This window comes from Myotis daubentonii, chromosome 5, assembly GCF_963259705.1.
Source record: "Myotis daubentonii chromosome 5, mMyoDau2.1, whole genome shotgun sequence".
In the NCBI taxonomy this organism is placed as follows: Eukaryota; Metazoa; Chordata; class Mammalia; order Chiroptera; family Vespertilionidae; genus Myotis; species Myotis daubentonii.
The window spans coordinates 15,814,208-15,827,138 of record NC_081844.1 but is presented as its reverse complement, the minus strand read 5'-3'; the positions used below and the strand labels follow the sequence as shown (position 1 = coordinate 15,827,138).

Here is a 12,931-nt window from a genome sequence, read left to right as displayed (position 1 = left end):
CCTTTCCTTAGTTACTGCACAATACAAGAACATTTTATTGAAAACTTTACTGGAAAAAAATTCCAAATATTCAGGTGAGAGACAAACCCACTGTTGTTGCTTTGAGGCCTGTGGATCGGACATTTACAGGAGTTGAATCCATTTCCTAGAGAACCTACAAGACGGGATCTTCCCTGCACTTGACCAAAAGGACAAAAGCCAGCCTTTGTCGTGCTGGGAGCCTAGAGTGAGGGGCCTGTCGAGGCTGGGGGACCACAGCACTCATTTTCAGGACAGTGTGGTGGGCCTCTCCCAGGAGAGGAGAGAAGTAGGAGGGCAGCAGGGTGGGTGGTGCCCAGGACGGTCTTTTGGAGGTAGATGTGATCTCAGCCATGCACACAAGGCAGAGCCCGCTGGTGAGCTGACCGAGCCCATGTCCCCTGCATGCGGGCAGCCTGCTCTGGCCCTGGACCAGGAGGCACTTTGGACGGTTCTTCTGGAAATAAGAAAGCCTCTCGGGTTTTAGAGGCTGCTTACCTGTCTGCAGGCTCCTGCTATGGGCGGGGAGACAGCAGCCTGCTTAGGGCTCCAGGCGCCAGGCTCATTCCAAAGGGCTGGTGAGGTAGGGTAGGGGCCTTCTCCCAGGGATGGCCTTTCGCTGGCTGATGCCTGAGCCTAAGCTTGAAAAGGGCAGAGACTAGGGAAGCCAACTTGTGTTCCAGGGGTGTCCCGAGGGGCGGGGCTCAGTCATCAGCCACAATAGAGAGGGCTCTGAGCTCGCTCAGTTTAGCTTCATTCTCCCGCTCCCGCTGCTCATCAGGGTGGCCAGGCTGGTCAAGCTGTTGGGTCAGGTCTCCGAAGATCTTATGCATTTCAGAGTAGTAGACAACCTGAGTGGGAGACAGGAGGTCAGCAGGGGCTGGACTCGGCACCAAGCCCCCACAGCACTGTACCCTCTGGGCTGGTTCCTGTTCCCTTGACTGCTGCCCTTCCCCTCAGCCCATCTCTCTCAACTGCACAGCAACCAGGGAGGCGTGAGCCACTGCCGGAAGCCCTTTAGGACCGTCCACTGCCTGGGGTGGCAATAAGTCAAAGGCGAGGGAAGCAACAGAGGATAGGGAAGCAACAGATCCTCGGGGAGGCGGGAGGTGGAGGTGGGGGCTCTGCCCCTCTCTCCAAGCAGCACAGGGGGTGTGTGTGTTTTGGGTGGTGGAGGAAGACAGCACAGTCCAGGCTGGGGCTGGGGACAGCTGGAAGGCCCTTGGCAGGTCCTGGGAGACCAGGGAGTCGGGCAGTGACGAGGGCTCACTGCTGGACAGAAGCTAGGAGCTGGAGGCTTTTGTTCAGGGAGAGGGCACGGCGGGCTCCCCAAGCCCTGAGAACTGGTCTTTAGAAGGTGAGAATGGTGACGCCTCCTCAGCCTTCTGTTCCTTCCCAAGTCCTCTCATTGATAGTCATGCCTGAGGCGCTCAGCCCAGGGCCCAGGCCAGGCTGTTTCCGCATTCCCTTCTCAGCAGGCCCCAGTGTGGGACGGGAAGCTTACAGGAATGAGGGGGGGAATGTGAGGAGTGGGGACCCACCAGCAACTCTGATAAATGGCTGAGGGCTGCTTAGACCCAGGGCCAAGCAGGCCCAGGATGGGCTTTTCCAGGGGAGGGGGCAGGAGCCATTTTGCCTCAGTCTCCACCTCATGACAAATAAAGTATTCCCATGAACGTATTCCACACTATTCAAAACCCTTACATTCTATCCAGCTCCAAGTTGTCTTTGGGGAAAAGAAACTATTGCTTTAGAAACTTGCAGTGCTGTTGCTGGCAAGGCCGGGCTGCGTGGCAGGTTTGGTGCCAGGGCCCTGGTTGAGCTGCTTCTAAGAAAGCGTCTCCCACAGCCAGATCTGAGGGGAGCGAAATCAAGGCCCTCACCTCTGCTGTCACCTCAGGGGACAGGAGCCTGGGCTAGTGCTGGGGAGCATGGGGGATGCCCCCTTCCCCAGAGCAGCACTGCGCGGCTGAGTCACCAGGAATGCGCACTTCTCCAGTGACTAATGGCAGTCAGCCTCGGGAGGGGGAAGCTGGTACCAAGCAGGCAGCAACACCCCCGCCACCCGCTGCCTAGTGACAGGGCATCCTGAGCTCCTGAACTGCTCCATCTGGGCACGCCACAGCCTCACGCCCTGGGGCGTCCTCCCTGAGCAAGGGGACGGAGGAGGCAGGGTAGGCGCCGGGGCTGGAACAGGCGGTGACGCAGCAGGACGGAGGGCGGGCAGAGGGAAGACACAGGGCTCCTTAAGTGCATTCCTCCAGGCCCAGGACGAAGCTGCTGGAAGGAAGCCCTCACCTACTGAGGCAGTGCTCTGGGGCAAGTGTGGGCACCCCCACTCCCTTGTGCTCACTAGCTTTCTGCCTCATTTTCCCCTAGCAACCAAGGACATGGTCGCTAACAAGTCCCAGCTCCGAAATCAATCCTGCTCAGGGTTCCTGACCCCAGTGCCAGTCCCATGGGTTTGGTGTTCTCCAAAGATGGCAGGTAACTGAGACAGGAGTCAGGCTTTTTCTTGGGCACCTGTGATTGTGGACTCTGCAAGGAATGACAGTGTCCACTGGAGGGCGCCAAATACCCAGGCCAAGAGCAGAAGTGAGCTGGAGGCAGATGGGGAGGGCTGATCCTTCTGCTTTGTGACCTGGTGGGGAAGGTGGGAAGGTGGAAGGATGCTGAACATCTGGAGTCAGCTGGGGGTCCCATGTGGAAAAGACCCCTTGGCTTTAGAACCTCCACCTTTTGGTCTTTTACAGATGGGGTACTAATCCCTGCAAATGGCCTGAAGGATGGGAGGTGAAGGGGCAGGGAGGGCAGCAGCTACACCCATCACACACTCCGTATCCCACCATGAGTAGCGGGAGACACAGGGTTGGCCCATGGCGACCCTCTAACTGCTTAGCCCAGTGCTCCGCTGTGCACCTCCACCCACACCCAGCCTGCCCTTCCTGCTGGCAGGTGCACCATGGCCAGTGCCCCGCGCGTGGCTCTCCCCAGGGTTCACCATGCTCCGTGGTCTCCTGCCAAAGGAAGAGTAACTAGGGTGGGGATGGGGGGTGTAGGGTCCTCAGAAAAGGGACTTCACCCCCTATGCCTCTATCCCTGACTTCCTAAGCACACCAAGCAAAGAACCTGCCCCTCAGAGTGAGGTGCTGATGGTGCAACCTCCTTTGCTTCTTGCAGTGAAATGTGAGAGAACTAGAGGGAAGAGCTATTAAACGTGGAACCTCGTCCTAGGCTGGAATTAACCAAAGAGCAACTCAGGAACCAAAACAGAGTCCAGCAAATGACCAGAGGCCCCTGGCTTCCCTCCCTCGGGCAGTGCCGGGGCAGGGTGGGTGGTGTGGGGGCAGGCGTGAGATGTGTCCACAAAGCCACGGCTGTCTCGGAGGGAACGTGTTGGGCTGGCGCTCGGGCACGTGGGAGCAGCTCACCTGCGCTCGGATCAGGGACTCGAAGCTGGGCTGGAAGTAGTCAAGTCGGCTGTTGTAGAACCGCGGCATCTCATCCAGGAGCTGCTTGTTCTTGGCCTCAAAGTCGTCCCGAACGGGCCGGAGCTCTTCTCGGGCCTGGGAACAAGACCCTGCGGTCAGCGCTCTCAGGGGCTGGCCCAGCATCCCTGCCGGGGGCTGTGTGTGTGTGTGTGTGTGTGTGTGCGTGTGTGTGCGTGTGCGTGCGTGCGTGTGTGTGTGTGAGCGCGCGGCCCGACAGCCTTCAAGGCGGTCCCCAGGTACAGGAGGAACTTGCTATGTGTGCCATGTGCCTCGCCGTGTACCCCCCGCCGCTCTCCCGGGTACCTGGTGGAGTTTGGCCAACACTGGCCCTGTCTTCTCCTTTTCCTCGTACTTCTCCACCTTGGCCTGCAGCCTCCTGTAGTCCTGCAGGGCCTGTTCCCGCCGTTTCACCGCCATGTTGAGGCTCGGGAAGACACTGCCAAACCTGCTGACACAGTTGGGTTGGACGCAGTCCGTTCCTGGAGTGCGGGCTGGCAGCTCAGCATTCACTCGGAAACACACACTGAATGCCTACTGAGGGCCAGATCTTATTCTAGGTCTTGGGGTTCCATTGTGAACAAGACCTGTGGGGTCAGGCCAGGGAAAGAACCCAAGGCTAAAGCTCACACCACTGGCCTGGAAGACACAGAGGGTCATGAATCCATGATGCCACTTATGCTGCCGCTGCGCCCCCCGGGCCCCTCCGAGGCCCTGCCCCACACCAGAGCCCTGCCACGGCAGGCAGTGCTGAAGGCTCTTGGGAAGTCATTTGGCCAACAGCTGCCTTTTAAAAAATGGAAGAAACTGAGGCCAGAGAGAAGGCATGACACGTCCAAGGCCACAAGGAGGAAGTGATGGTCCAGAAGAGAACTCCAGTGTCCCAGTTCTGTCTGGCACCTCCCACCACCCCAGATGCCACCAGCAGGTGACAGAATTGCAATCAAAACCTACTCCTAGAGCCCTAACTGGTTTGGCTCAGTGGATAGAGCGCAGCCTGCGGAATGAAGGGTCCCAGGTTCGATTCCGGTCAAGGGCATGTACCTTAGTTGCGGGCACATCCCCAGTTGCGGGGTGTGCAGGAGGCAGCTGATTGATGTTTCTCATCAATGTTTCTAAATCTCTATCCCTCTCCCTTCCTCTCTAAAAAACTCAATAAAATATGAAAAACAAAAACAAAAACAAACCTACTCCTAGTGATCACTTCATAAGGTGTATACATGTCCTAGCAGTATGTTCACACCAGAAAAAGGATAGAATGTCATATGTCCACTATCCTTTAATAAAAAACAAATCCCATTTGATAAAGAAGTTTCTAACAAGCCAAAAGGCCCCCCCCCCCCAATAAACAACCCTCCCCTACTCCTGCCCTATCCTGCTAGCTGACCACAGGCAGAATAGGAATCCTCCGGTTCTACCACTGAAATGGCCACACTGTTGGCCGGATGTCTGCGGAAAACGACTCGAGGACCTCTCCCACCTCACGGTGACTCGGGCACGGGCCCCTCAGAAAGAGCCGCAGACGCCTCGGCATTTTTGGCTCCGTGGGCACACGTTGGTGACAGTGTCACCCCTAACTGGGAAGGACAGTGATGGAGACTGATGGACAGGACTCATCCCAGGCAGGGATGCTGCACGTCCCTCGACAAACGATGTCTCCGAGGAAGTGCTGGACACAGCCAGGCAAGCCTGCCCGCGGTGTTTCCGGACGGGGTAGGACATGAGGCGGGATGTGCTCCTGCACAGCCGGTGGAGACCTGGCCACGCAACAGGAAAATGACAGTGTGGTGGGGACACGGGCTGAGCAGGCGACCCAGGACCAGGGGAAGAGCCAGTTTCTCTGGAGCATCCCCGGGGAGAGGGAGGATGGGGACGGGCAGCTGCGGACTTCAGCCTGGCCCTGCGCTCAGCCAGGCGGGCGTCTGAGCACGGGTTGTCTTTAGGAAGTTCAGATGCCACATGAAGAGGGGTTTCCAAGTCTGTCTCTCAAAGGGATGTGACCATGAAGTTGGCTTTTAATGCCTCCACAAATCAAGAGTACATGTGACACAAGAGTCGTGAATACTTTTGCCAGAGAATACAGAATGTAAACTTGACCAAAGCACTAAACGCGCCAAACAAAGCTTTAGAACCAGGCAGTAGATTTTGATGAAACAAAGGACTTGTCTCCGAGAAAGGCGATTAAAACGAATTCTTCTAACTTAATGGGGGTCCAGAATGGGCTCAGCCTCTAACTGGAAATGAGAAGTGGATAAGACCACGCAAACGTCTCTGAAGCCTCAGTCACATGCCCTTTCACACATTAATCAAACTGATATTTTTAAAAGACTGCTTTGCTAGGCAGAAGATGTAAAGTGCCCAGGAAAATGGCTGGGGGAACCAGCCATCTCCAGGACCAAGGGATCCCCTCGGGGAGGTCTGGACAGGTGAGACCCTTTGGGGGTGGGGGTTGGGGGGAGGGGGCTAGACTCTCTGCTTTTGCCCCAGGCAGCTGCTATAATGCCCGTCCCTTCCTGGGAGGAGTGTGACCAGCAGCTGAGAGGGAGCAGATGCAGTTGGGCCTGAGAAGCCATACGCCACGTCCCTGTCCGCCCCAACTGGACAAGGGGCCACCAGCAGTCACCCTGACTGCCTAGTTAGAAGCAACCTGCTGCCTGGGTGGCCCCAGTGCCTGGGCCTGCTGTCCAGGGGTGAGTGAGGTGGGACGCAGCGGGTCCAGGTCTCCACGCAATGCCAGGCACCCTCAGTGGCCGTGTCTGCAGGATACGACCTTCAGCCTCTGGCAGCAAGACCACCTGCCTCTGTGAGACCCTCCAGGAAACTCTTCACCGTGACTTGTGCCCACAGCAGTGCCCATCACACCAGGAGGCCACGGAAGGCTCCGTGACTTAGTTCACTGTATCTGGATCACTCGTCACTTTCCACTCAGGTGGCTTCGGGACTCCTGAGGGGTAACGGCGGGCATCACGCTTCTCACATTAAAGTGGGGAAGCCAAGGTCAGGCAGGAACAATCAGCCAGTATGTTCTGAGTGGCTGACTAAGGAGTGGGGGACCCTGTAACCCCTGGCTCTGGGCTACTGCTCCCTGAGGCCCACCTCCCCGTCTTCCACTGAGAGGCAGCAGAACGGACGTGGCCGGCCCACGTGGGGGGCCTATAGGTAGCATGATGCTGTGCGAGCGGAGCTCATCTGGCCGCAGGACCCCCTTCTCCATGTGGGGCGCTTTCCTGCTCTCCACCTTCCCGATCAAGGGAGGAAAGTTAGCCAGGAGGGAAGTCAAGGACAGGCTGCTCCAGGAACCTAATGGCTTCACTGGCGGGGATGGGGCCCCGCTCTCCCTGGGGTATGCAGTTCGCAGTTTGACTGGGCGGCCACAAAGAACCAAGGCGGGGCTGTCGGACCCTCTGCTCAGCTCCTGCCCCTCTCCCATCATCAGCAGTGAGGGGGGCAGGGAGGCTCTGTGCGGGGAGGGGGGTGGGTGTCTTGTCCTGCGCACAGGGCTCAACTTCCACTTCAGCCCGACACGTCCCTCCCCTGCTGGGCACTGGCTATGCCATTTCAAAAGGTCAGGTGGGAAAACAGACTAGAGGAACGGACCTGGCCATGGCCACAGGCTGGTCAGGGCGGACGGGGCCGCTCCACACCAGTGGCAGGTGTCACCACGTGGCCATTTCCGTGAGAAGGCCATCATGGCTTCCGCACTAGAGCTACAGCTACGTCCACTCTCTAAGACGGAGAACGGGCCGGGTCTACACCAGGTACTCGCTGAGCTCTGCCCACGGTGACTGCCCGTTTCTTGCCCGTCCTAAGGTTCCACAGCAAAGTGCCTCCCCTGGGTAAGCTTGGGGTGAAGAGGCAGCGAGAGGGGGGAGGGAAGGGGGAGGCGGAAAGAGGCCGGCTGGGAGGTGGGCTGGGAGCAGCCGGCCCGGTGGGGAATGCCTGCCATTCTTCACTCTGTGCCCACACAGCCGGGATCTTCCACCCACCAGGAAAGGGAAATTGAAAGCATCCCCATCCGACCATGTGAGCGTGGCCCAGGGACTGGGGGATTAGAGGCCGAGCCCCTGGGGGTAGGCTGGGGGCGGTGGGTGGCCATGTGGCAATGCTCCTCATCAGAGGACAGGAAAGCTGCAGTTTCCCGTTTCCGGTGCTGGGGTCCCTGGGAGCGTCTCTCCTGGCAAGAGGAGGCAACAGGCTGTGCTGGTTTTATGTGGTTGGGGGAGATCGCATGTCCGCCCCAAGATGCACAGAAGCCAGCCCGGGAGCCAGCCCGGCCAGGAGCTCACGCAGAGGTCAGCGGATCTGCTGCGGAGATGGTGCCCGCCCCCTCTGCACTCACCCACCTTCCTGGCAGGTGGTGGGCTGCTAGTGTGGTGGGAAGCAGCCGGGACTTCTCTCCACTCGGCTCCAGAAGCCAGGCATCAGATTTCAAGGCCGCCTCGTTGGTTGTGAAATCGAGACAGGAGCCAGTCCCCATTCTCTGAGCTGGTGTCCCCTGCCTACCTCTGCCAGCCCTGAGACCCCCATGGCAGTCTCTGTGGCAGCCCCTGAGACCCCCATGGGCAGGATCTGCTCTGCCTTGGTCCTTCCTAGCCAGCTCTGGACCCTTGTCTGGAGACTGGTCAGCACCCACAAGCAATGGAAGCCCTGCTCTCTCTCTCCTGGGCCTCCTCAGCACCCAGCTGCTCATGTGACCTTGTGACCTGGTGCTGAGCAGGGATTAGGGGCCAGAGGCCCAGGGAAGGAGCAGGGGTGCAGGGAGAAATCCCTTTCCACACCAGATCCAGCCTCCCCACCGTGGCTGAGCCTCCAGGCAGCCCTGCTTAGAATAAACTTTCCTGAGCCCCACCCCAGGGACCTGAACAGGGAGTGAGGAGCTTGACAACCTCAGCACCAGGGGCCAGAGGATCAAAACCTGCTCTCTCATCTCCCTCCTGGCCACGATCCAGCCTGATGGTAACTAGCAGAGCCTCATTACCCGGCTCTGGGGAGGCCACTGCCAGGGACCACCACAGAGAGGTAATGCGGTGCAGCTGCGGCTGGAGTGGGGCCTTCCTGGGTCAGAGGCTGCCTGGGAGAGGCCAGGGAAGAAGATGAAGTGATTCGGAGCTTCAAGGCAATGCCCACCCCTTAGGGGACCTAGGGAATAGGCCCGTCTGATCGCTGACCAGAGCCTGCCTGACAGAAGAGGAGTCTCACAGAAGAATTTCTGACCCTGATAGGTCATGAGTAAGGGACCTTCCCAGGCGGGAACCCGTGGCGGCACCCTTCCCCATGTGCAGCCACCCCCACATTTCAAAAGCCGAGTGCTGCAGGCAGCTGCTCTCCCAATCCGGCTGGGAGATGAAAGGCCTTGCTCATCTCCGCTGAGGGCTCGCCAAGATCTCTGCTGGCTTAACTCAGCAGGCTCAGTCCCACCGTCCTCCGACAGGAACAAAGGGAAAATGGCAGAACGACTGACCGGAGCACAGGCCAGCTGCTGAGGAGGCTCACACGCCCCATCACAGCGTTGGGCAGTGGCCGGTACTCTAGAGCTACCAGCAGGTCAACCCCAGGGCGCAGATCGGGTAGCTGGTGACCCCGTCGGTTTCCCGTCAACCCCAAGCCTAAGGACGGGCGGCTGGAAATGACATCCAGCCCCCAGGTGACCAGCTGACCTGCCTCTCCAAGGAGTGCCCAGTCTAGTCCCCAGATGACCTTTACTCACTTTTTCAAGGGCTCAACCACGGTCTTTTGAATCTGGTTCACCTGTCGGAAGAAAAACCCAATGACATCAAAACTGGGGGAAGCCAGACTCTTCCTAAAGGGGAGGCTCCAGTTCCTGAGAAGAGAAAGGAGACCTGTCAGGGGCACCCCGAGAGCCCGGAAGGAAGAGGGCCCAAGTAGGTCAGGCAGGGTGGGCACTCCTAACTGCAGCTGGGGTGAGGCAGAGATGGCGACCAGGAAGTCCAAAGGGCAGCAGGAGCACCCTGTCCTCGTCCCTAATGAATTCCTACCCTGCCAGCCGCTGTCTGCCAAGGCCCATATGGCCTTGCTCAGTGAGGCTAGTCAGGCAGAGCGGACCTGCATCTCCCTCATGGCCTCAGTGTGCGTGATGTGAGCTCGTGGGAGCCACGGAGAGCAGGCCAACGGGAAAGAGCACACAGGGCTTGGGGGGCTGAGGGCACCGAGAGGAGCCTGAGCCCTGTTAAGGACTCCATGTAGGTGCTCCTCCAGATAGAAGCCACGAGCAGGGGGAGACCCAACCCCAGGCACCTTTTCCTGGTTGAAGGCGTCCATCCGTTTCATGGCCGTGTCCAGGGCTGTCACCATGTTCAGAAAGTCCTGGTCTTGTTCGCAGAGGGGATTAGAGAGCAAGTCCAAGGATATCTTCACAGCAGATTTGGACATGGCTGTGAGAAGTCAGAGTTCAGGGAACTTGTGCGGGGACAGGCTTCCAAGCCTTGTCATTAGGGCTCCCGTCTTCCCTCAGTCCAGGGGCCTGCACCCAAGGCCAGAGGCCACACAAACGACAAAGTACCACAGAGCATAAGACACTGGTCCTTATTGGACAATGTTCATTCCTGATCATCTGATATTCTGGATCATTCTTTTGGGCAGCTTTACCTGCTGCAATGACAATGTTCTAACTCTGGGTTCTAACAGAATCATCTGGGTGGGAAGCTGTCAGAAATGCAGATTTCTAGCTGCAAAGACTCTAATCCAGTCAGTCTGGAATCCAGGACGATGCCTGTCAGAAGCCCTCTCCAGGTGGCTGGGAGGTGCAGTGTGCTGGGGGGACCAGGGTAGCATAGCACACAACAGCAGGGCAGCAAACTTACTGTAAAGAGCCAGAGTCCAGAATTTAGGCTTGGAGGGCCATATGGTTTCTGTTGCAACTACTCAACTTTTCCACAAACAATACCTAAAGAATGGGTGTGGCTGTGTTCCGATAAAACTTTATTGACAAAAGAAGGCCAGATTTGGTGTAGCTAGGTAACCCCTGGTTTCAATGACACACTTACTGGAAAGGCAGTGGGGAGCGATGAAGAAAGATGCCGTCCAGGTAACTCAGAACTAACTTCAAAACAAATAACAGACGGTCTCCAAAAGCAGCCCCTTGGCTTGCTGCACACATAGTTTGGAGACGCTAGGGGCCAGGAGTGAGGGCTGTCATGCTCAGACGTGCCCACGTTCTCTGGATCGCGCTGGCCTGAGGCTCTGTGGCACAGACAGCAGGAGCCAGCACTGCACCTGGCTGCGGCGGCGGCTACGCCCGGGAAAGGGGAGAGTGGGGCTCTGCTAAGTGAAGACTGACCTCAGGCCACTCCTCAGGGACATCTGTTGGACATCTACTAAGTGCACTTACTTCAAAGCCAGCCCTAAGGTGACTGCGGGAGGAGGGCATCCACCGGTGCCCCCCAGTCCAGCTGAGGGGACATGCCACCTACCCAGGTCAGCATCGGTGCTCTTCTTCAAGTCCTTTTGCAGCTTCCTGGTCTGCTCTTCCAGCCTGCAAGGCAAGGGCACGGCCTGGTACCTGGCATCGCCAACTGCTTTGGTCCCCTGCCTTCCCATCTACCTGAGGGAGGCCCACCTTGGTGCTCTGGAATGCCCACCGGGAAAAGGGGCCCTTGTCTGTGGGGACTTTTCCCTACTCACTGAAGGGCCTAAGCTCTGCAAGAGGCCAAGCACCCAGAGGCTGCGAGTTAACGACTGTCACACAGCCACCAGTTGGGGGAGACTTTCTGGCAGGTGGTAAACTGAGCTGCTCCCGGCTCCTGGGGTGGTGACAGGAGCACCCACTAACGGGCAAGCAGACAAAACTGTGCGGGAAGTGAGACCTGGCAGAAGGCTCTGGCCATTCTCCGACCCCAACCCCCTTCCTTTTGGGGTGTGACACTCACTGCTGCAGTTTTCCATACTCCCTCTCAAAGTCTCTCTCCACCTGTAATGAGAGAGAGAGAACTCAATCATCAGAGAAATGACAACACTTTGGAAAAAATCTGCCAGCCTCCAGACACTCCCTCCACACCCTCCCCCGTCTGCAGAAACAACACGGTCCAGTTCACACAGGCACCGGCAGGTCATTAACGACACAGTGCCCCTGTGTTCCCAAATTAATTAAGTGTCTGATTTAGGGCGAGAGGCTCCCCTCCCAGACGTGCCAGCCGGGCAAGTACCAGCGGCTCTTCTTCCACCGCAGGGAGTGGGGCACTGAGCGGTGTTCCCTCTTCTCACCCTCCCCTCTGGGGACAGGGAAGCTGCTCACCATGTGACGCTCAGCCGGGGAGGCAGCAGTGGGCAGAGGCAAAGGCGGGTATGAACTCCACTTCTGTCTCTGCCACTGAGCAGTTCTGAGGCAAGGCCCGAGCAGCTCACCTCCCTGGGCACAGGCCTAGTTTCCTCACGGTCCTACCTGCCAGCTCCAGGGTCCATCAGGAAAGACCGTGTGTCCACGCTCTGTGTACTGGGATGTACCAACACAGATGCCATTACTACTGACTCCGCCAGGCTCCCTAACGTCCTGATTACTTAGTGACCAGATTTCCCGTGCCAGCAATGTTTAAACTGAACAGGTGGAGTCCTGGACCTTATTCCACTGCCTACACGTCAGGTGAGGTCAAGAAAGTGACTTGCACTTCCACGGCTGAATGTCCCCCCCCCGGAAAAAGGGGCCCCCGCCGTGGCTCTCAGGCACGTGGCCTGTGGAGTAAGTGACATCTCAGAGCCTAAAGAGGGGACGGCGAGAGGCTTCTCCTTCCTTCTCGTCCACGAAGGCAGTACCAGGCCCTGCCACCGTGTGGAGCCTCTGGCTGAGGGGCTCTGAGAGGAAAACCTGGCTACACTCACTGGAGGGAGCCAATGCGGGCTTCCCCAATTCAGCCAGGAGGCAGGTGCACCATGGCCCGCACTGTACTGAGGAGGTGACGGGGACAGAGGTGAAGCTGCCTGTGCAAGGTCACACCACTGTGAGCAGCCAAGCTCCCAGGCCTGTGCTCTTAACCGTCATTCCACGGCAAGGGAAAAGCTGTTTGCTGAGAAATGAAAGCCACAACCTCAGAAAGATGGCTTCTTGGCTGCACCCCCAAGACCTTGCCAGTACAGGCTGAAGGTCCAGGAGTACAAATCTGCAGAAATCGTCAAAGCCATGCTGCTCTCCACCTGCAGGCCCTTCCATCAAAGGTGCCCCAGTGGAAGAGTATTCTAAGGCCCATCAACCTCAGACTCCACAGTCACAGGATGGCAGGACACGATTCAGGCCAATTATTTCATGTTATACACGAGGAGAATGAAGCCAAAAAAGCGATGTGATTCACATAAGGACGGCTAGAATTCAGACTCCTGGTGCAGGCCTTTTATTTATTTTTTTCAACTATATTCATTCATCCCATAATCATTTAAAGAACACCTATTAAGTGCAATGCATTCTGCCAGGTGCTAGG

The 12,931-nt window shown here is 57.7% G+C and overlaps 1 protein-coding gene across 2 annotated transcripts in view; it reads right to left on the bottom strand.

Moving 5' to 3' along the window:
* Nucleotides 1–29: 29 nt before the first annotated feature.
* BIN3 (bridging integrator 3) overlaps nucleotides 30–12,931 on the bottom strand; it is a 40,311-nt gene continuing 27,409 nt past the window's right edge. The window contains exons 3-9 of one of the 2 annotated variants that reach the window (XM_059695996.1): nucleotides 11,393–11,433; nucleotides 10,937–10,998; nucleotides 9,762–9,898; nucleotides 9,214–9,254; nucleotides 3,813–3,954; nucleotides 3,450–3,584; nucleotides 30–869 (exon numbers count right to left, since the gene is read on the bottom strand). In XM_059695996.1, the coding sequence (XP_059551979.1) occupies nucleotides 723–869; nucleotides 3,450–3,584; nucleotides 3,813–3,954; nucleotides 9,214–9,254; nucleotides 9,762–9,898; nucleotides 10,937–10,998; nucleotides 11,393–11,433 (705 nt within the window). In that variant the 3' untranslated portion in view covers nucleotides 30–722. Of the gene's footprint in view, nucleotides 870–3,449; nucleotides 3,585–3,812; nucleotides 3,955–9,213; nucleotides 9,255–9,761; nucleotides 9,988–10,936; nucleotides 10,999–11,392; nucleotides 11,434–12,931 lie in introns of those variants that run through there. The other variant, XM_059695997.1, reaches the window with a different exon arrangement.